Source organism: Entelurus aequoreus, linkage group LG09 (assembly GCF_033978785.1).
Source record: "Entelurus aequoreus isolate RoL-2023_Sb linkage group LG09, RoL_Eaeq_v1.1, whole genome shotgun sequence".
Lineage (NCBI taxonomy): Eukaryota > Metazoa > Chordata > Actinopteri > Syngnathiformes > Syngnathidae > Entelurus > Entelurus aequoreus.
This window is the reverse complement of record NC_084739.1, coordinates 11860844-11885041: the sequence shown is the minus strand read 5'-3', so window position 1 is coordinate 11885041 and position 24198 is coordinate 11860844. Positions and strand designations below refer to the sequence as shown.

Here is a 24198-nt window from a genome sequence, read left to right as displayed (position 1 = left end):
AATAGGGAATATCCTGTTATGTTTCTTTGTCTTTTTTCCGTAAAAAGTCAAATATTCTTGTTTTGGTTGGCTGAACGTTAAGATATTTGTTTATCACACGGTTGTCACATGGTGGCCTCGTGTGATCAAAACTTTCTTGTTTTACAGCTGATTATTTTCACTCCGAAATCCCTGCTCAGACACCCTGAGGCCAGGTCCAGTTTTGACGACCTCATCAACGGTGAGCTTTTAACTATTACGGTTTTTTAAGTTTATTTTGAACATGCATACAATTACGACATGATACATCACAATTTTTCTGTTTTTTTTCCCCAACATGTTTGAAAAAGAGTCGGAAGAAGCAGAGCTAATTTAATCCTACCCATTTTCCAGGTCAAAGCAATTACTAACACTTTTATTCACTTCCTGTTCTCAATTTATTCACAATTTAATCCATAAATATTAAATTTTGAATTAAATAAATAGATAAATATTAAAATAAATTGTAACTTACAAAGTGAGATGAATGAGAACATTGATTGACTTATTTGTTTAATCTAATCCATATTTAACTTCCACATACTTATATACTAAAGGTATTAGGTGTTGTTTTAATTCACATTTTTCTCTGAGGTTATACACTACCGTTCAAAAGTTTGGGGTCACATTGAAATGTCCTTATTTTTGAAGGAAAAGCACTGTACTTTTCAATGAAGATAACTTTAAACTAGTCTTAACTTTAAAGAAATACACTCTATACATTGCTAATGTGGTAAATGACTATTCTAGCTGCAAATGTCTGGTTTTTGGTGCAATATCTACATAGGTGTATAGAGGCCCATTTCCAGCAACTATCACTCCAGTGTTCTAATGGTACAATGTGTTTGCTCATTGGCTCAGAAGGCTAATTGATGATTAGAAAACCCTTGTGCAATCATGTTCACACATCTGAAAACAGTTTAGCTCGTTACAGAAGCTACAAAACTGGCCTTCGTTTGAGCAGATTGAGTTTCTGGAGCATCACATTTGTGGGGTCAATTAAACGCTCAAAATGGCCAGAAAAAGAGAACTTTCATCTGAAACTCGACAGTCTATTCTTGTTCTTAGAAATGAAGGCTATTCCACAAAATTGTTTGGGTGACCCCAAACTTTTGAACGGTAGTGTATTTCTCCTCTTTTGTTGAGAAGAAGTGTTTCTTGGGTAGCAGATTACACTTTGCTTTGTGCATAATTTTAGCTGTTTGCAAATATACAAAATTATTGAATTTCAGGATATTTGGTTCAATACATAAAGGGTTTATATGTTCTCGATATTTAATATATTGTATAATTCTAACCTACCTCATTTGCAACACGATTAGTGAATAAAGTGTACTTTTGTAGTTTTTTCCCCATATAGCTACGCAATAATTTAGATAATACAAAACCAGTGAAGTTGGCACGTTGTGTAAATTGTAAATAAAAACAGAATACAATGATTTGCAAATCCTTTTCAACCTATATTCAATTGAATAGACTGCAAAGACAAGATACTTAACGTTCGAACTGGTAAACTTTATTTTTTGCAAATAATAGCTCATTTGGAATTTGATGCCTGCAACATGTTTCAAAAAAAGATGGCACAAGTGGCAAAAAAGACTGAGAAAGTTGAGGAATGCTCATCAAACACGTATTTGGAACATCCCACAGGTGAACAGGCTAATTGGGAACAGGTGGGTGCCATGATTGGGTATAAAAGCAGCTTCCATTAAATGCTCAGTCATTCACAAGCAATGATGGGGCGAGGGTCACCACTTTGTCAACAAATGCGTGAGCAAATTGTTTAAGAACAACATTTCTCAACCAGCTATTGCAAGGAATTTAGGGATTTCACCATCTATGGTCCGTAATATCATCAAAAGTTTCAGAGAATCTGGAGAAATCACTGCACGTAAGCAGCAAGGCTGAAAACCAACATTGAATGCCCGTGACTTTTGATCCCTCAGGCGGTACTGCATCAAAAAGTGACATCAGTGTGTAAAGGATATCACCACATGGGCTCAGGAACACTTCAGAAACCCACTGTCAGTAATTACAGTTTGTTGCTACATCTTTAAGTGCAAGTTAAAACTCTACTATGCAAAGCGAAAGCCATTTATCAACAACACCCAGAAACGCTTCGCTGGACTGATGCAAAGTGGGAAAATGTTCTGTGGTCTGACGAGTCCACATTTCAAATTGTTTTTGGAAACTGCGGACGTCGTGTCCTCCGGAACAAAGAGGAAAAGAACCATTGAGATTGTTCTAGGCGCAAAGTTGAAAAGCCAGCATCTGTGATGGTATGGGGGTGTATTAGTGCCCAAGGCATGGGTAACTTACACATCTAAGAAGGCACCATTAATGCTGAAAGGTACATACAGGTTTAGGAGCAACATATGTTGCCATCCAAGCAACATATTTTTCATGGACGCCCCTGCTTATTTCAGCAAGACAATGCCAAGCCACATTCTGTCCAACAGCGTGGCTTCGTAGTAAAAGAGTGCGGGTACTAGACTGGCCTGCCTGTAGTCCATACCTGTCTCCCATTGAAAATGTGACCCCGGACTGTTGAACAACTTAAGCTGTACATCAAGCAAGAATGGGAAATAATTCCACCTGAAAAGCTTCAAAAATTGGTCTCTTTAGTTCCCAAACGTTTACTGAGTGTTGTTAAAAGGAAAGGCCATGTAACACAGTGGTAAAAATGCCCCTGTGCCAACTTTTTTGCAATGTGTTCCTGCCATTAAATTCTAAGTTAATGATTATTTGCAAAAAGAAATACAAATGTTTCTCATTTCCAACATTAATATATCTTGTCTTTGCAGTCTGTTCAGTAGAATATAAGTTGAAAAGGATTTGCAAATCATTGTATTCTGTTTTTATTTACCATTTACACAACGTGCCAACTTCACTGCTTTTGGGTTTTGTAACACTAGTGAGCAATAGAGAATATGGTGTGGTTTTTGATCCAATACATATTTGCTTTATTCGTTATAAAAAATATTTCTTGCCACCTTATGTTGTAATATTTTTGTATGAGATTTCCAGTTCATTTTATCATCAATTATTATACCCAACAATTTGATTTATTTTACTCTTTAATGTACTATTCTTCACTGTTAATGCTGGTGAGCGGTGCAAGTCAGTAATTGTTGTGTTTAACTTGTGCAGGTACTAGATTCAAGAGGCTGATCCCAGACCAGGGACCTTGCAGCCAAAGTCCAGACCAAGTGAGAAGGTTGATCTTCTGCACCGGCAAAGTCTACTATGAGCTGACCAAAGAGAGGAAGCAACAGAACCTGGAGAAAGAAGTCGCCATCATCAGACTGGAACAGGTTTGTCTCAACATGCGGGGATGGTCCAGAAGTACAGTACTGGTAATGGTTTGTTTAGTTGTTTTTTTTAACATGCATGGCTAAATTGGGGCCCTAAGTAACATTTTATTTTGAAGACTATTGCACTATTGTATGGAGCCCCTAAAAGGACATGGGGGAATTGTTTTTTTTATAATTAAAAAAAATTTTTTTTTTTTAGACATGTTCCTCGTGTGCACGAGAAACTTTTTATAGTTATAAAAAAAGTAATAAAAAAAATAAATTATAATTTTTTATTAATTTTTTATTTTTTAGACATGTATCTCGTGCGCACGAGATACATGTCTAAAAAAATATATACAGTATATAAATAAATTATAATTTTTTATTAATTTTTTATTTTTTAGACATGTATCTCGTGCGCACGAGATACATGTCTAAAAAAATATATACAGTATATATATATATATATATATATATATATATAAATTGTTTTTAATTTATTTTAATTTTTTTTATAACTTTATAAAAAGTTTCTCATAGACATGTCTACTATGAGCTGACATGTATCTCGTGCGCACGAGAAAGTTTCTCGTGCGCACGAGATACATGTCTTAAAAAAAAAAAAGTTTAATTATTTTAAAAATTTTTTCCCCCATGTCCCTTTGGGGCTCCGTACTATTGCAAACATTTTTCACACATTTTTATTTATGTGAAAAATGTTATACTTTTTTATTCAATCTTGGATTCAATTTAATGCATGTTTTGTACTAAAATATATTCATGGCAAAGAAATGGTTCAATAATTTAATTTTTAGAAAATGAATAATAAATACAAAGATATGGACAAAAATATTTATAATAAATAATTAGTGATACATATTTTTTGGATTAAGAATAAAACGTATATTTAAAAATATGTTTATTTGCAATTGTATTCTTATCAGTGATGGAGCAGTAAACAAGGCTAAGAATCAGTTTGCTGTAAAATTCAGTATGAAGCACCCTGTCATTTATTAATTGACAATTTACTTGCGCTTCTTCATGCACAGCTTGTGATCTGCGTATAAGGAAAGGTGGCCTGGATTGAATGGTTACAGTTACACATGTCCGAAAAGGAGTAGAAAGAAGCAGAGCTTATTTAATCCTACCCCTTGTTTGCATCACAGCAATTACTAACACAGTAAACATACAGTAAGAAGCAGATCTTATTTAATCTTACGTGTTTATATCACAGCAATTACTGTACTAACACGGTCATTTCTTCACTTCCTGTCTTCAATGTGTACCAGTTTTCCAATTTTTTGGTAGAAAAAGGGAAAAATGTGTTTTATTGGGCTTTTTATTACTAATTACACAGAAAGTTCACAAGGAAAAAAAAAATTGTTATGACAGCAGTGAATGTTCATATTAGAACTGCAAGAGTGACCTCTTACATGCCAAGAAGTGAGCCCACGTTTACTTCCATTGCTTTTTCCCAAGTAGTTTCTGGTTAAGTTATTAAAAAAAATCTCATTATGGAACAAGAATGAAGTCCATCTTCAAAAAACTGTAATTATTTCCCTCACATGATTAATAAAGTATATCCATTATCGACAGCGGGGTCCCCAAACTACGGCTCAATTTTTGTTTCATCTGACATCACATGGACAAAGATAAGACCTTCTGGAGGAAAGTTCTGTGGTCAGATGAAACAAAAATTGAGCTGTTTGGCCACAATACCCAGAAATATATTTGGAGGAGAAAAGGTGAGGCCTTTAATCCCAGGAACACCAGGCCTACCGTAAAGCATGGTGGTGGTAGTATTATGCTCTGGGCCTGTTTTGCTGCCAGTGAAACTGGTGCTTTACAGAGAGTAAATGGGACAATGAAAAAGGTGGATTACCTCCAAATTCTTCAGGACAACCTAAAATCATCAGCCCGGAGGTTGGGTCTTGGGCGCAGTTGGGTGTTCCTTAGACTTAGACTTAGACAAACTTTAATGATCCACAAGGGAAATTGTTCAACACAGTAGCTCAGTTACAACGATGGAAAGTGTAAGGATGGAAAGGACAATGCAGGTATAAATAGACTAAATATAGCAGGGGTCACCAACGCGGTGCCCGCGGGCACCAGGTAGCCCGTAAGGACCAGATGAGTAGCCCGCTGGCCTGTTCTAAAAATAGCTCAAATAGCAGCACTTACCAGTGAGCTGCCTCTATTTTTTAAATTGTATTTATTTACTAGCAAGCTGGTCTCGCTTTGCCCGACATTTTTAATTCTAAGAGAGACAAAACTCAAATAGAATTTGAAAATCCAAGAAAATATTTTAAAGACTTGGTCTTCACTTGTTTAAATAAATTCTTTTTTTTTTTTTTACTTTGCTTCTTATAACTTTCAGAAAGACAAATTTAGAGAAAAAATACAACCTCAAAAATGATTTTAGGATTTTTAAACACATATACCTTTTTACCTTTTAAATTCCTTCCTCTTCTTTCCTGACAATTTAAATCAATGTTCAAGTAAATGTATTTTTTTTATTGTAAAGAATAAATAAATTGTAATTTAATTCTTCATTTTAACTTCTGTTTTTTCGACGAAGAATATTTGTGAAATATTTCTTCAAACTTATTATGATAAAAATTCAAAAAAAATATTCTGGCAAATCTAGAAAATCTGTAGAATCAAATTTAAATCTTATTTCAAAGTCTTTTGAATGTATTTTAAAATTTTTGTTCTGGAAAATCTAGAAGAAATAATGATTTGTCTTTGTTAGAAATGTAGCTTGGTCCAATTTGTTATATATTCTAACAAAGTGTAGATTGGATTTTAACCTATTTAAAACATGTCATCAAAATTCTAAAATTAATCTTAATCAGGAAAAATTACTAATGATGTTCCATAAATTATTTTTTTAAGTTTTTCTCTTCTTTTTTTCGGTTGAATTTAGAATTTTAAAGAGTCGAAATTGAAGATAAACTATGTTTCAAAATTTAATTGTCATTTTTTTCGTGTTTTCTCCTCTTTTAAACCGTTCAATTAAGTGTAAATATCATTAATTATTAATAATAACATAGAGTTAAAGGTAAATTGAGCAAATTGGCTATTTATCTAAGTGTGTATCAAACTGGTAGCCCTTCGCATTAATCAGTACCCAAGAAGTAGCTCTTGCTTTCAAAAAGGTTGGTGACCCCTGAAATATAGCAATATAAAGTATAACATATATACGAATAAATACATATGTGTACAGTATATTATATATACAGATATATTATATTATGTCTATAACATATACACAATATATAACAATTACCATGTACCATATTACAGTATATGTGACAGCAGCAGCATAAAATAGAGAGTAGATCCAGCAGAAAAAAGAAAATAGACATTAGAAACAAAGAGAAGTAGCTGACATAGAAGGTGTTAGGTAATAGGCAGATATCATCTATTGCTGTATGGCGAGTTCCAACAGGACAATGACCCCAAACACACGTCAAAAGTGGTAAAGGAATGGCTAAAATCAGGCTAGAATTAAGGTTTTAGAATGGCCTTCCCAAAGTCCTGACTTAAACGTGTGGACAATGCTGAAGAAACAAGTCCATGTCAGAAAACCAACACATTTAGCTGAACTGCACCGATTTTGTCAAGAGGAGTGGTCAAAAATTTAACCAGAAGCTTGTGGATGGCTACCAAAAGTGCCTTATTGCAGTGAAAGGGACATGTAACCAAATATTAACATTGCTGTATGTATACTTTTGACCCAGCAGATTTGCTCACATTTTCAGTAGACCCATAATAAATTCATAAAAGAACCAAAGTATGTGTTGTGAATGATAGGCAAAATTCCAAAAAAAGTGCAGTTCCCCTTTAACAATTATTCCAATTAGATTTTTGTGCGACTTCACAGGCGTATTTTTTCTGCATATTCCAGTCAAAGTGCTCCACGAGACTCGGGCAATGATGCATTCTTCTGTCCCAGATCTCTCCTTTCCCCTTCGACCTGGTCCGAGCAGAGGTGGAAAAGCACAACAGCTCGGCCGAGCTGGTCTGGTGTCAGGAGGAGCACAAGAACATGGGCTACTACGACTACGTCAGACCTCGTTTCCTCACCGTGGTGGCCAACAAGAGACTCGTGAGGTGAGAGCCGCTGTCTACTAGTAGTACGCATGGAAAAAAACATACTCATTTGTGTTTTCCTTCCAGATACATCGGGCGGGACCCTGCCGCCGCTCCTGCCACGGGGAATAAGTCAACCCACCTTAACGAGCTGAGGAAGTTCATGGAAACAGCCTTCAACCTGAGCGCCTTCCAGGGAAGGAAAGCTTGAACTGGACTGGAGGTGCAGTTTTCTCTCCGGTTTCTTTTATTTTTCATCAATTTATCGTACAAGGCAGAAGGATTCAAAATGGACCTGACATGCTTTCACTACAGACACTCTCATGTGCCAACATGTAATGTATCAATTACATCCTTTTATAACGGTTTATGGAGAGTCTGTAAACCTGTAGAACCTCAGTCAGTCTGAACGTAGCACACATATGAAACATGCACAATTAATACAAACTGTTTTAATGCCTGCCATTAAATAATTATTACCAAATAATACTACTAAGCACAGCAGATAACCGAAACTTGAATATAATAGGTTATCACTGAAGTAGTAGAACTTTTGCCAAGGTAAAAGGGTTAACCCTAACCCTAAACCTAACCCTAACCCTAAACCCTAACCCTAACCCTAACCCTAACCCTAACCAACTCTTTTTCTTTATGCCTGACCCTGGCCCTAATCCTAATCCTAACCCTAATCCTAACCCCAACCCTAACCACAACCCTAACCCTAACCCCTAACCCTAACCCTAATTTTTTTTAGCATAGTTAATTGTTTTGCAAGTAACTAACTTAAAATGTGTAGTAGGGTTGTACGGTATACCGGTCCTAATAAAGTACCGCGACACTAATTGATTGAAATCGGTACTATACTACCTTAGAGAAGTACCGGTTTTGTTCTTTCATCCGAATGCTGCTGTGCGGCGGTAACTACAGAGCCGAGGCGCATGATGTTGAGTGAGTCGAAACATGCACACACAAAGTGCATACAAGCAATAAGATCTCGGAGAGGAAAAATGGCAAAAAAACCCCGACAATTCTACTGGTTAATAAAGAGGGTGGTGAAGCGCAATTTTGAGGTATTTGGGCTTCAAAACTAACGTAAAGGTGGCGCTTTAAATAGGGAGGCTGCTTAAAAAACACGCCTCGCCAAATGTTGCGATTAGTATTAGCACCTTTGCTTCAAACTTAGGTAAACATTTAAATAACAAGCATTCAGATCTGCACAAGGAGTTATAAAGAGTGACAGGTAATGTAGTTGTTACACCTGTCCTGCTGTTCTGCTCCGGTGCAGACCGTAGTCGAGGAGCACAGGGCAGACGTTCCCTTCAGGGTCGATGTTTTTGCCGGGAGCCCAGCTGTGTACATATATATATATATATATATATATATATATATATATATATATATATATACCGTAATTTCCGGACTATAAGCCGCTACTTTTTCCCCTCGTTCTGGTCCCTGCGGCTTATACAACGGTGCGGCTTATTTACGGCCTGTTCTTCTCCGACACCGATGAAGAGGATTTCGGTGGTTTTAGTACGCAGGAGGAAGACGATGACACAATGATTAAAGACTGACTTTTCATATACCGGTAGGCTGGTTATTTTGATAACGTACAGGCGAGCACTTTGTATTACTTTGCACCGTTGTATTATTTGTACTCTGCACGAATGCTGTTCGCCATGTCAAAGATGTGAAAGTTTGATTGAATGATTAAAAGATTTATTGTTAATAAATGGGACACTTTGCATTCCCAAACAGTCATCTCTGTCCCGACAATCCCCTCCGTGGTAGCAAGAACCCCTATATACTACGGTAATTACACATCAAAACCCTGCGGCTTATAGTTGGGTGCGGCTTATATATGGAGCAATCTGTATTTTCCCCTAAATTTAGCTGGTGCGGCTTATAGTCAGGTGCGGCTTATAGTACGGAAATTACGGTATATATATATATATATATATATATATACATATATATATATATATATATATATATATATATATATATATATATATATATATATATATATATATATATATATATATATATATATATATATATATATAAAGTTTTAAGTAATTATTTTTAGCATAGTTAATTGTTTTACAAGTAACTAACTGAAAATGTGTAGTAGGGTTGTACGGTATACTGGTCCTAATAAAGTACCGCGATACTAATTGATTGAAATCGGTATCATACGACCTTTGAAAAATACCGGTATCGTTCTTTCATCCGAATGCTGCTGTGCGGCGGTGACTACAGAGCCGAGGCGCACGATGTTGTGTGTCGAAACGTGCACACAAAGTGCATACAAGCAATAACATCTTGGAGAGGAAAATTGGCATAAAAAAAAGACAATTCCACTGGTTAATGAAGAGGGTGGTGAAGCGCAATTTTGAGGTATTTGGGCTTCAAAACTAACGTAAAGGTGGCGCTTTAAACAGGGAGGCTGCTTAAAAAACACGCCTCGCCAAATGTTGCGATTAGTATTAGCACCTTTGCTTCAAACTTAGGTAAACATTTAAATAACAAGCATTCAGATCTGCACAAGGAGTTATAAAGAGTGACAGGTAATGTAGTTGTTACACCTGTCCTGCTGTTCTGCTCCGGTGCAGACCGTAGTCGAGGAGCACAGGGCAGACGTTTCCTTCAGGGTCGATGTTTTTGCCGGGAGCTCAGCTGTGTACATATATATATATATATATATATATATATATATATATTTATATATATATATATATATATATATATATATATATATATATATATATATATATATATATATATATAAAGTTTTAAGTAATTATTTTTAGCATAGTTAATTGTTTTGCAAGTAACTAACTGAAAATGTGTAGTAGGGTTGTACGGTATACTGGTCCTAATAAAGTACCGCGATACTAATTGATTGAAATCGGTATCATACGACCTTTGAAAAATACAGGTATCGTTCTTTCATCCGAATGCTGCTGTGCGGCGGTGACTACAGAGCCGAGGCGCACGACGTTGTGTGTCGAAACGTGCACACAAAAGTGCATACAAGCAACAACATCTCGGAGAGGAAAAATGGCAAAAAACCCCGACAATTCTACTGGTTAATAAAGAGGGTGGTGAAGCGCAATTTTGAGGTATTTGGGCTACAAAACTAACTTAAAGGTGACGCTTTAAACAGGGAGGCTGCTTAAAAAACACGTCTCGCCAAATGTTGTGATTAGTATTAGCACCTTTGCTTCAAACTTAGGTAAACATTTGAATAACAAGCATTCAGATCTGCACGAGGAGTTATAAACAATGACAGGTAATGTCCTGCTGTTCGGCTCCGGTGCAGACTGTAGTCGAGGAGCACAGGGCAAGACGTTCCCTTCAGGGTCGATGTTTTCCTCACTTTACCCGGCAATGGGTCTGCTAAGCGGCGCTTTCGGGTCAGAATAACGAGGCCGCGGATTCGTGACAATCTGGTTGTTTTTTTATTAGTTTTGCAGGACACAACCGGACCTGTTCATTCTTCTACTGCGCAGTGCAAACTCTACCTCTCTCTCTCTCTCTCTCTCTTTACTCGTCCACTCACTCACTGACGTCACTTAGAAAGCACGTTGACATTCTCGCAAACACACTTACGCTACACTTAAAAGTTAACCAGCTCCCCTACTGTGCACATGTAGATACATAACATGTAGATACATAATATGTAGATACATAATATGTAGATCGATAACATGTATCTAACATAACATGTAGATTAGGGATGTCCGATAATGGCTTTTTGCCGATATCCGATATTCCGATATTGTCCAACTCTTTAATTACAGATACCGATAATAACCGATATATACAGTCGTGGAATTAACACATTATTATGCCTAATTCGGACAACCAGGTATGGTGAAGATAAGGTCCTTTTAAAAAAAAAAATAAGATAAATAAATTAAAAACATTTTCTTGAATAAAAAAGAAAGTAAAACAATATAAAAACAGTTACATAGAAACTAGTATTTAATGAAAATTTGTAAAATTAGCTGTTAAAGGTTAGTACTATTAGTGGACCAGCAGCACGCACAATCATGTGTGCTTACGGACTGTATCCCTTGCAGACTGTATTGATATATATTGATATATAATGTAGGAACCAGAATATTAATAACAGAAAGAAACAACCCTTTTGTGTGAATGAGTGTGAATGGGGGAGGGAGGTTTTTTGGGTTGGTGCACTAATTGTAAGTGTATCTTGTGTTTTTTATGTTGATTTAATTAATTTAAAAAAATTAAAAATAAAAAAATAAAAAAACGATACCGATAATAAAAAAAACGATACCGATAATTTCCGATATTACATTTTAAAGCATTTATCGGCCGATAATATTGGCAGGCCGGTATTATCGGACATCTCTAATGTAGATACATAACATGTAGATACATAACATGTAGACACATAATTTGTAGATACATAATATGTAGATCGATAACATGTATCTAACATAATATGTAGATACATAACATGTACAGTAGATACATAGACGCGCACACAGCTGCTTGGCTTGATGCCAAATATTAGCGTAGTTAAAACTGCCCATCTAGCAGTCAACTAATGCAAGTAAAACGACTGAATTTTGTAATAAATTTCCAACAATTTCTGTTTTATTTTTAAAAAATATGTGTTTTACCTGCTACATGGCTTATCTGTTTACATCTATCCATCGTTTTGTTGGTAGTACTTACTAATAATTGTATTTTTCTTAAAGCGTAGACTAAGAGTGGCAACCATATATCATGAAGCATTTAATATAATGTCAATAAAGCTTTTAATTATATTATGATCTAATTTTTCATTATGGAAGTCTATATGTAATATGGAAATTTGTTCTTTGAGTGCAACAAGAAAAGCCCAATGTGTTTAATGCCCTTTAATTTATATTTTAACTTTGTAAAATTTTTATTTTAGTGCAATAGGAAACATATGTTTAATATATTGTAATATGTTCTGTTAAAATAAAGCCAATATTGACACTTTTTGTAGTTCCCTTTATTTGGAAAAGTATCAAAGTATTGATATACATTTTGGTACCGGTACAACTCTAATGTGTAGTAAATAATTATAATAATAATACATTTTATTTATTGTACAAGCGCTTATCCAAAAACTCGAGACCGTTTACAATAAGCTATAAAATGGAATACAAAAAAAGCAATGAATACCGAAATATCAGTCATTCATTTAAAAACTAAACAAAACTAGGGCAGCTTTGATGAACACAGCTTTCAGCAATAAGCTTTTTTTTTTTTAGCTCTATAAAGTTGTATTTTTATGAGTAAGAAAATTGCAATGTTACATAACTGTAGTGATCATTTTTACATAACGTAGCTTTTTTTTAAAAATAACATTACAACAACTTATTAGCGATACGATAACTTTATTCTCTCGTAACTTGTTTTTGTAATATAACATCACTAGGGCATGGGGAGACGTGGGTTACGGGGTTGGATCCTGGCCAGGAGAGCTCATGTCGAGGTGTCCCTGAGCAAGGCACCGCACCCCTCACTGCTCCTGATAGGTGGTGGTTAGCACCTTCCGCCTTTAGTGTGTAAATGGGTGAATGTGATGTACAACACCCAAAACCAGTCAAGTTGGCACATTGTGTAAATCGTAAATAAAAACAAAATAAAATGATTTGCAAATCCTTTTCGACCTATATTCAAAAGCCAGCATCTGTGATGGTATGGGGGTGTATTAGTGCCCAAGGTTGACAAAATTGGTGCAGTTCAGCTAAATGTGCTGGTTTTCTGACTTGTTTCTTCAGCATTGTCCACTCGTTTAAGTCAGGACTTTGGGAAGGCCATTCTAGAACCTTAATTCTAGCCTGATTTAGCCATTCCTTTACCACTTTTGACGTGTGTTTAGGGTCATTGTCCTGTTGGAACACCCAACTGCGCCCAAGACCCAACCTCCGGGCTGAAGATTTTAGGTTGTCCTGAAGAATTTGGAGGTAATCCTCCTTTTTCATTGTCCCATTTACTCTCTGTAAAGCACCAGTTCCATTGGCAGCAAAACGGGCCCAGAGCATAAAACTACCACCACCGTGCTTGACGGTAGGAATGGTGTTCCTGGGATTAAAGGCCTCACCTTTTCTCCTCCAAACATATTGCCGGGTATTGTATTGTGGCCAAACAGCTCCATTTTTGTTTCATCTGACCACAGAACTGTCCTCCAGACGGTCTTATCTTTGTCCATGTAATGTCCGATGAAACAAAAATTGAGCCGTAGTTTGGGGACTCCGCTGTAGATAATGGATATACTTTATTAATCGTGTGACGGAAATAAATTAAAATTTTTTGAAGAGATTTTTGTCGCAGAATGATACTTTTTTTTCCCTTCATTCATTAGTTTCCTTACGGCTTTATTGTTGTAGCATTTAATCTTATTCCCCTTTTTTTCAACCTCCTTTTTCCATGTGGCGCTGATTACTACTACATTCATACTTGACACGGCACACTGGAGTACGTATGTACTGTATAGAAGGATATTAGGTAATTAAAGTGCTCCTGACAGGCATCAGTAGACGTGTGTCTGCCTTTGCTTTTTGCCGTCTGAACCGCTGGCGAAGGAATGCCTCACAGCTCGCTTCATTAGCAGACATCAGCCAGCTGGCACGGAGACTTGTTTTTGCTTTTTTTGCAACATAAGGCTCAGGATGCACGCACAAACACCGACAACAAAGCCCGTGAGGCTTGATGGGCAACGTTGACGCTCGCTCGTCTCGTTCGACTCCTCCAGTGTAAATAAACATCATAACTACTTAACCGTCTCTTCGCTTACAAAGCCTCCATTAAAGCGTACTGGAATACATGAAAGATTGAACCATAACACAAGCCATAAGGTTGTGAAACTTGTTGTACCGTGTGTGTGTTCTTGTATTTCTACCCTTCTTGAGACATCAACAAGGAAAAGTACCTTCCATATGAGGACCGGTGAACAAGTTAGGACATAAATCATGGTCCCAATACGGAAAACCATTGCATCTAATAGAGAATGTCTCATTTGCACCCCTGGTGGTGAAATCTATCAAAATGAGGGTGGTCCCAAAAAGGAGGGCTTTTTCAAATTGACTGGGTGTCTGTTTTAAAAGTGCTCCCCCTCTGGTCAACATATGAAATAACAAGTGTGTGTAAAAATTTGAAGTGCTCCAAAATTAACAAAAATAAATAAATATGTATATAGAGACATACTGTAATAATTTGAAGTAAATAATGAAAATTAAAAACCGATTACAAACAAAAAATAAAAAAACATTGCTAAAAGCAGTCTTTTTCTCACAATGTCGACTTTTTTCTTATAAAATTGGGAACAATTTCTCATATTCTTTCTGTTTCTTTAATATTGCAATATTTTCTCGTAAAATTATTACTTTTTTATGTAAAATTATTACTTTTTTATGTAAAATTATTACTTTTTAATGCAAAATGGTGACATTTGTCATATACAATTCTGACTTTTATCACAATATTGCCCATTTTTTGTTGTTCTTGTGAAACAGTCACATTTTTTGAGTAAAATTATGACTTTTGTCATAATTTTGCTAAGTAGAATTTCCGATTATTATTATAATATTGCCCGAATTTTAAAGTTTTCTTATAAAATTGTGACTTTTGTTGAGTAAAATTACGACTCTTTTCATAAAATTGCCAAAAAGTTCAGCTTTTCTTGTAAATTTGCGACTGTTATTGAGTAAAATTCCAGCTTGTGTGTGCGTGTGTGTGTGTGTTCTTGTATTGTGTTCTTGAGACATCAACAAGGAAAAGTACCTTCCATATGAGGACCGGTGAACAAGTTAGGACATAAATCATGGTCCCAATATGGAAAACCATTGCATCTAATAGAGAATGTCTCACTTGCACACCTGGTAGTGAAATCTATCAACATTAGGCTCGTCCCAAAAAGGAGGGCTTTTTCAAATTGACTGTGTGTCGGTTTTAAAAGTGCTCCCCCTCTGGTCAACATATGAAATAACAAGTGTGTGTAAGAAATTGAAATGCACCGCCTTTGGCCAAAATTAACACAAAAAAAATATATAAATATGTATATAGAGACATACTGTTATAACTTGAAGTAAATAATGAAGATTAAAAACCGATTACAAACAAAAAATTCAAAAAAATAAAAACATTGTAAAAGCAGTCTTTTTCTCACAATGTGTCGACTTTTTTCTTATAAAATGGGGAACAATTTCTCATATTCTTTCTGTTTCTGTAATATTGCAATATTTTCTCGTAAAATTATTACTTTTTTATGTAAAATTATTACTTTTTAATGCAAAATGGGGACATTTGTCATATCAAATTCTGACTTGTATCACAATATTGGCCATTGGTTTGTTGTTCTTGTTAAGCAGTGACATTTTTCGAGTAAAATTATGACTTTTGTCATTATTTTGCTAAGTAAAATTTCCGATTATTATGATATTGCCAACATTTTAAAGTTTTTTTTATAAAATTGTGACATTTGTCATAAAAATTTTTTATGAAAAAAAAAAATATATATATATATATATATATATATTTTTTTTTGTCATAAAGAAATACAATCATATGTGCTTACGGACTGTATCCCTGCAGACTATATTGATTTATATTGATATATAATGTATATATTGTGTTTTTTATGTTGATTTAATAAAAAATAAAATATATATATATATATTTTTTTTTTTAATTTCTTGTGCGGCCGCGGTACCGGTCCACGGTTGGGGACCACTGAACTATATAATGAAAACGGCTGCAGTTTCAAGAGCTCAAGGTCTCAGGGGCCGAACATTAAAGTGTGGATGTTTTTTTTAGAAATTGCCTCCGCAGGTTATATTCCTTTGAGACTGCGTTTACTTATTTACAAAGTAAACACATCAAATTCCACTCTGCACTGTCAACAAATTCAGTATTCTGCCCTCGCTACTCGTTTCCAGCGTGTGCAGTTAGACAGATAGTTAACAGCATGAAGAAACAGAAGCTAAGTTTTTGTTGAAGATCAATGTTCCTTTTTTTTCTTTCTTTTTTTAAATGAATCAATCCAACAAAATAATACACAATAATACCATAACCAAACCTGGCCCAGCAACATTCAGAATAGCAATCAACAGAGCAATTGAGAGGACACACTAACATGACACAACACAATCCAAAAGTAGTAAAAAAAAAAGAATAATATCAACAACAGTATCTATATTAATACAAATTCCAACATAGCAATGATTAGAAATCCCTCATCCATCATCACAGCCATTTATAAAAAATCTAATAAAAACATTTAAAAAATGAACAATAGTGTCACAGTGGCTTACACTTGCATCGCATCTCATAAGCTTGACAACACTGTGTCCAATATTTTCCACAAAGATAAAAAAAAAGTAATATTTTTGGTTCATTTAATAGTTAACACAAATTTAAATAATGGATCCCATATTCCAATATATGACTCATTATTATCTAAACTAAATAGCAGTTTTTTCTACTGATATCATTTCCATAGCTTGTGTATACCAGTCAGTATGAGTTAGACCAGGGGTCACCAACCTTTTTGAAACCAAGAGCTACTTCTTGGGTACTGATCAATGCGAAGGGCTACCAGTTTGATACACACTTAAATAAATTGCCAGAAATAGCCAATTTGCTCAATTTACCTTTAACTCTATGTTATTGTTAATAATTAATTAAATTTACACTTAATTGAACAGTTTAAAAGAGGAAAAAACAAGAAAAAAATGACAGTTAAATTTTGAAACATAGTTTATCTTCAATTTCGACTCTTTAAAATTCAAAATTCAACCAAAAAAAAGAAGAGAAAAACTAGCTAATTCGAATCTTTTTGAAAATATTAAAAAAATAATTTATGGAACATCATTAGTAATTTCTCCTGATTAAGATTAATTTTTGAATTTGGATGACATGTTTTAAATAGGTTAAAATCCAATCTGCACTTTGTTAGAATATATAACAAATTGGACCAAGCTATATTTCTAACAAAGACAAATCGTTATTTCTTCTAGATTTTCCAGAACAAAAATGTTAAAAGAAATTCAAAAGACTTTGAAATAAGGTTTAAATTTGATTCTACAGATTTTCTAGATTTGCCAGAATAATTTTTTTGAATTTTAATCATGATAAGTTTGAAGAAATATTTCACAAATATTCTTCGTCGAAAAAACAGAAGCTAAAATGAAGAATTAAATTAATATGTATTTATTATTCTTTACAATAAAAAAAACAACTTACTTGAACATTGATTTAAATTGTCAGGAAATAAGAGGAAGGAATTTAAAAGGTAAAAAGGTATATGTGTTTAAAAATCCTAAAATCATTTTTAAGGTTGTATTTTTTCTCTAAAATTGTCTTTCTGAAAGTTATAAGAAGCAAAGTAAAAAAAATAATGAATTTATTTAAACAAGTGAAGACCAAGTCTTTAAAATATTTTCTTGGATTTTCACATTCTATTTGAGTTTTGTCTCTCTTAGAATTAAAAATGTCGAGCACAGCGAGACCAGCTTGCTAATAAATAAATACAATTAAAAAAATAGAGGCAGCTTACTGGTAAGTGCTGCTATTTGAGCTATTTTTAGAACAGGCCAGCGGGCTACTCATCTGGTCCTTACGGGCTACCTGGTGCCCGCGGGCACCGCGTTGGTGACCCCTGAGTTAGACTATCAACATCTATCCATTTTTTTTTTATATTACCGTTTTTGTTAATGTTCCTTCTTTTGAATTATTTTCCATCCTCCGTTTTATTTCCTTATACGTCTTCCTTTATTTAGATTCGTTAGACTAAAAATATACCTATTGTGTATTTTACATAAATAAAATATAATATTTAATGTTAGTTCACACAGCAAACATTGCACACATGTACCTCAACACAATTGAACATAAGGTGTAGCTTTACCGGTCAAATTCAGCGCTATGAGTATTTAACCAGTTTTGAGTTAAACAGCCAAAAACAATACAAAAGACATCACAAAGTCAGTAATTTCAATACATTTATTTTCTGTTGTCCAGTCCCTGTTAAAAGTCTGATTTTCGCGATTTATTTAGGATTTTTTTCAGGGTCGATAGTGCCAACTTCTTCTACTCACGCCACTGTTGCTTCATTGTGACACATATGCTTTGCTGTTGCCCCCTGCGGGGTGGCTGGAGTACTACATACATGAGCAACCCTATTTTGAATGGTTTAATCAAGCCTGTTCGGGCGTTGTTGCTACCTCAAATTAAAAGGTTGGCCACCAGTTGAGTAGACCTGACCTATAGACTTCAATTGCACATAAACTTGTTCTTATATACAAAAATAAATGCAATACAGCACACCCATAAATACGATTATCATCTCTGCTAAGTACGTTACATACACTAAGTATTTTTTCTAAATTGCACGTCCACGCCCCGGCCTTATGATACAAAAATAAATACATCTCGCCGCATGCAAAAAAAAAAGTACCCGCACAATTTAATTGTAAATGTAAATCGTAACCATTATATTTTTACGATTGCACTTATTCGCTCAACTGCAGGGAGTACCTGGCGTTTATCAGTATCATATTAGCAGCCCCAATTCACATGTTTTGTTCTTGGTTCGTATCAAGACTCTGTTACGTCACCATCAATTATGATGATCTGGAAAGATCAACGCTGTAGGTGCGGGAGTAAGACAAACTTTAAGAAAACCAGTTTTAGGCACCTATATAAGGAACTGTTTTCAATCAAGTTTGTACTGCATGGCCGTGAGACAACACTGATGTGTTTTATTTGCCGCATGTTTTATTAATTAGGTGATAAAGTTCCCTTTTCAACCCAATTCAAATAGGTTGGTTTGTCTTTATGTTGGGTTTTGTGTTAGTTCCTGTCCTGTGCTTTTATTTTGGCGGCTCTCCTGGTTTTGTTGGTGTTTTCCCGTGGCTGCTTCACTTCTGTCCCAGAGCATTTCCCCTCACCTGTTTTCTGTTTGCAATTAAGACTATTTGAGTTTATCCTTTTTCTACCTTGGTTGTCGGGACATTGTTGATGCTGCTGTTATCTGTTCACCGGCGACTACAGACAATCTTTTTTTTCGTGCTGCGCTCTAGTACGCTCCTACTTTGTGGACGCCATCTGCTCCACATTTCATAGTACCGTATTTTTCGGACTATAAGTCGCAGTTTTTTTCATAGGGGGTGCGACTTATACTCAGGAGCGACTAATGTGTGAAATTATTAACACATTACCGTAAAATATCAAATAATATTATTTAGCTCATTCACGTAAGAGACTAGACGTATAAGATTTCATGGGATTTAGCGATTAGGAGTGACAGATTGTTTAGTAAACGTATAGCATGTTCTATATGTTATAGTTATTTGAATGACTCTTACCATAATATGTTACGTTAAAGGCCTACTGAAAGCCACTACTACCGACCACGCAGTCTGATAGTTTATATATCAATGATGAAATCTTAACATTGCAACACATGCCAATACGGCCGGGTTAACTTATAAAGTGCAATTTTAAATTTCCCGCCACACTTCCGGTTGAAAAAGCCTTCGAAGGATGACGTATGCGCGTGACGTAGCCCGAGGAACAGAGGTATGCCTTCTCCATTGAATACAATACAAAAAAGCTCTGTTTTCATTTCATAATTCCACAGTATTCTGGACATCTGTGTTGGTGAATCTTTTGCAATTTGTTTAATGAACAATGGAGGCTGCAAAGAAGAACATTGTAGGTGGCTGTAGCAACACAAGGACCACTTACTCGGATAGCAGACGCCTAGCCGATGCTAGTAGACGCCTAGCCGATGCTAGCAGACGCCTAGCTGATGCTAGCAGACGCCTAGCCGATGCTAGCAGACCCACCGCACGGATGATCGGGTGAAGTCCTTCGTCGCGCCGTCAATCGCTGGAACGCAGGTGAGCACGGGTGTTGCTGAGCAAAGCAGATGAGGGCTGGCTGGCGTAGGTGGAGCGCTAATCTTTTTATCATAGCTCTGTGAGCTCCGGTTGCTAAGTTAGCCTTAGCGTCGTTAGCAACAGCATTGTTAAGCTTTGCCAAGCTGAGATCTATTAACCGTGTAGTTACATGTACATGGTTTAATAGTATTGTCGATCTTCTGTCTATCCTTCCAGTCAGGGATTTATTTATTTTGTTTCTATCTGCATTAGAGACAGATGCTATCACGTTAGCTCATGCTAAAGATGCTAAAGAGCTTCGCCGATGTATTGTCGTGGAGATAAAAGGCACTGTAATGTCCATTTCGCGTTCTCGACTCTCATTTTCAAGAGGATATAGTATCCGAGGTGGTTTAAAATACAAATCCGTGATCCACAATAGAAAAAGGAGAGAGTGTGGAATCCAATGAGCCAGCTTGTACCTAAGTTACGGTCAGAGCGAAAAAAAATATGTATTTCACTGCATTCTAGTCCGTCACTCTAACGTTCCTCGTCCACGAATCTTTCATCCTTGCTCAAATTAATGGGGTAATCGTCACTTTCACGGTCCGAATAGCTCTAGCTGCGTTGAAAACAATAGGAAAATATGAGGGAGTGAACAACTGACTACGTCACGCTACTTCCGGTAGGGGCAAGGTTTTTTTTTTATCAGAGACCAAAAGTTGCGAACTTTATCGGCGTTGTTCTATACTAAATCCTTTCAGCAAAAATATGGCAATATCGCAAAATGATCAAGTATGACACATAGAATGGATCTGCTATCCCCGTTTAAATAAAAAAAATTCATTTCAGTAGGCCTTTAACATACCAGGCACGTTCTCAGTTGGTTATTTATGCCTCATATAACGTACACTTATTCAGCCTGTTGTTCACTATTCTTTATTTATTTTTTAAATTGCCTTTCAAATGTCTATTCTTGGTGTTGGGTTTTATCAAATACATTTCCCCAAAAAATGCGACTTATACTCCAGTGCGACTTATATATGTTTTTTCCTTCTTTATTATGCATTTTCGGCCGGTGCGACTTATACTCCGGAAAATATGGTAAGTGTTTTTTGCTGCGTTCCAGCATTTTGTTTTGTGTCTGTCATAGTCTGGCCATCTAGAGCACTTCTTGTCTTCTCTCACCTTTTGTTTTTGCTTCTTTAATAATAAATACCCGTTTTTATTTCACGCTGCTACCTCATTCATCTGCATCCCTAAAATCACAACAGCCTCCTGCGTCTTCCACGGCACACCGTTTTGACATCGCACAACAAAAGCCTTGTTTTTAAAGAGGACCTGTAGGATGAAGAATTTCATATTTTCTGTCTTATAAATGTTGGTTCGTGCATTTTGGTGTGAGCTTGCATGCAGTTGTGGATGCCTCTGTTGGTGGGGATCTGCAGTCTGGCTACGTCGTGACGTTAGAGCGAGGTGGACGTACTTATTTGGACATTAAATAAAGCAATCAGCCAGAGGGGGAGAGGTCCTCTAATCCTAATTCACAGGGAACACAAAAAAGGTAGGATAAAGTATTATGTGCATATAATAATGATAATAATATTAGACCCTTTTTTGGGAATTTTGCCTGTCTCTCACAATTAGAGATGTCCGATAATATCGGACTGCCGATATTATCGGCCGATAAATGCTTTAAAATGTAATATTGGAAATTATCGGTATCGGTTTCAAAAAGTAAAAATTATGACTTTTTTAAACGCCGCTGTACGGAGTGGTACACAGACGTAGGAAGAACTGCGTCTCCTAGTCATACTTGCCAAACCTCCTGATTTTCCCGGGAGACTCCCAAATTTCAGTGCCCCTCCCAAGAATCTCCCGGGGCAACCATTCTCCCGAATTTTCTCCCGATTTCCACCCAGGCAACAACATTGGGGGCGTGCTCAAAGGCACTGCCTTTGCGTGCCGGCCCAGCCACATAATATCTACGGCTTTTATACACACAAGTGAATGCAAGGCATACTTGGACAACAGCCATACAGGTCACACTGAGGGTGGCTGTATAAACAACTTTAACACTGTTACAAATATGCGCCACACTGTGAACCCACACCAAACAGGAATGACAAACATATTTCGAGAGAACATCCGCACCGTAAACACAACATAAACACAACAGAACAAATACCCAGAACCCCTTGCAGCACTAACTCTTCCGGGACGCTACAATATACACGCCCCCCCCCCCCCCCCCAAACCCGCCACACCTCAACCTCCTCATGCTCTGTCCCAAATTCCAAGCTGCTGTTTTTAGGCATGTTAAAAAAAATAATGCACTTTGTGACTTCAATAATAAATATGGCAGTGCCATGTTGGCATTTTTTTCCATAACTTGAGTTGATTTATTTTGAAAACCTTGTTACATTGTTTAATGCATCCAGCGGGGCATCACAACAAAATTAGGCATACTAATGTGTTAATTCCACGATTGTATATATCGGTATTGGTTGATATCGGAATCTGTTATTAAGAGTTGGACAATATCGGAATATCGGATATCGGGGGAAAAAGCCATTATCGGACATCTCTACTTGCAATCATTATGTAAGACATGACGATGGATGGATTTTTTTTATTTTTTATGCATTCTAAATTGTAAATAAAAGTAAATAAAAGCCTTTGGGAGCACCTCTATCTCGCTCATAAAATCTAATAAATAACCATTCAAAAACCACCAACAATACTCCATTTACGTTTCTTGATTTCAATATTAACCAAATATTATTGATATTGTTATGAAGCGAACAAACTATTTATAGCGGCGCCGTGATCACTTCCGTGTCTCCCTACGTTTAATCATCGAGTGGTCTGCTGCTTCCTCGCTTCCTTGCTCCCTCGAAGTTTATTGTAGATCGTAAATCACGCCTCTCACCTGGACAGAGGACGTCTGAGTAGGTATTCCGACAAGTTGGTACACTTTGACAGCCATTCGGGACCCGAAACTGGCGACCGCGACATAAAAAGACGTTTGCCCCCCCCCCCCCCCCCCCCCCCCCCCCCCCCCCCCCCCCACCTCTTCTTTGTGAGGATTATGAGTCATTTTTCATCTAAATGGGAATATATGAACATTCAAGCAGTCGGCATTCTAATGACAGCAGATGTTGCACAGCAAATGTGTGTTGGCTCTTATGAAGTCTGCAGTGAGTAATAATCAGTGATGAAGAAATAAATGAGCAGAATGATCAACATATGTAAATACTGTACATACTTACATCATGTATATAAAACCTTAATGGAGGTGGTTGGAGGTTTTTTTAAGGGCTTTATAGGCTCCATTGTAAGCAAACTTTTAAACTCATTTATTTAGTATTTAAAATGCATCAAGAAAAAAAACCCACATCCATCGTCATGCCTCTCATAAATATTGTGAACGATAGGCAAAATTCCCCAAAAAGTGCAGTTCCCTTTTAAGACTGTATAGAATTGTGCAAAATCTCAATTGTAAAATTAGGAATGTTTTTGAGTACCGTATTTTTCGGAGTATAAGTCGCTCCGGAGTATAAGTCGCACCGGCCGAAAATGCATAATAAAGAAGGAAAGAAACATATAAGTCGCACTGGAGTATAATTTGCATTTTTGGGTGAAATGTATTTGATAAAAGCCAACACCAAGAATAGACATTTGAAAGGCAATTTGAAATAAATAAATAGTGAACAACAGGCTGAATAAGTGTACGTTATATGAGGCATAAATAACCAACTGAGAAGGTGCCTGGTATGTTAACGTAACATATTATGGTAAGAGTCATTCAAATAACTCTAACATATAGAACATGCTATACGTTTACCAAACAATCTGTCACTCCTAATCGCTAAATCCCATGAAATCTTATACGT

General features: G+C 36.0%; 1 protein-coding gene across 5 annotated transcripts in view; it reads left to right on the top strand.

Annotated features, from left to right (window-relative positions):
• The window catches only part of LOC133657115 (2-oxoglutarate dehydrogenase-like, mitochondrial), a 105188-nt gene that overhangs the window by 55945 nt on the left and 25045 nt on the right, over positions 1–24198 (top strand). For 3 of the 5 annotated variants that reach the window (XR_009827228.1, XR_009827229.1, XR_009827230.1), the window contains 4 exons: positions 148–220; positions 3169–3332; positions 7273–7430; positions 7497–7632. Coding sequence is in view for 2 of the 5 variants with exons in the window: in XM_062058058.1 (XP_061914042.1) it covers positions 148–220; positions 3169–3332; positions 7273–7430; positions 7497–7620 (519 nt within the window). In the remaining 3 variants the exon portion in view is untranslated. Of the gene's footprint in view, positions 1–147; positions 221–3168; positions 3333–7272; positions 7431–7496; positions 9345–13302; positions 14397–24198 lie in introns of those variants that run through there. The other 2 variants (XM_062058058.1, XM_062058057.1) reach the window with 2 other exon arrangements.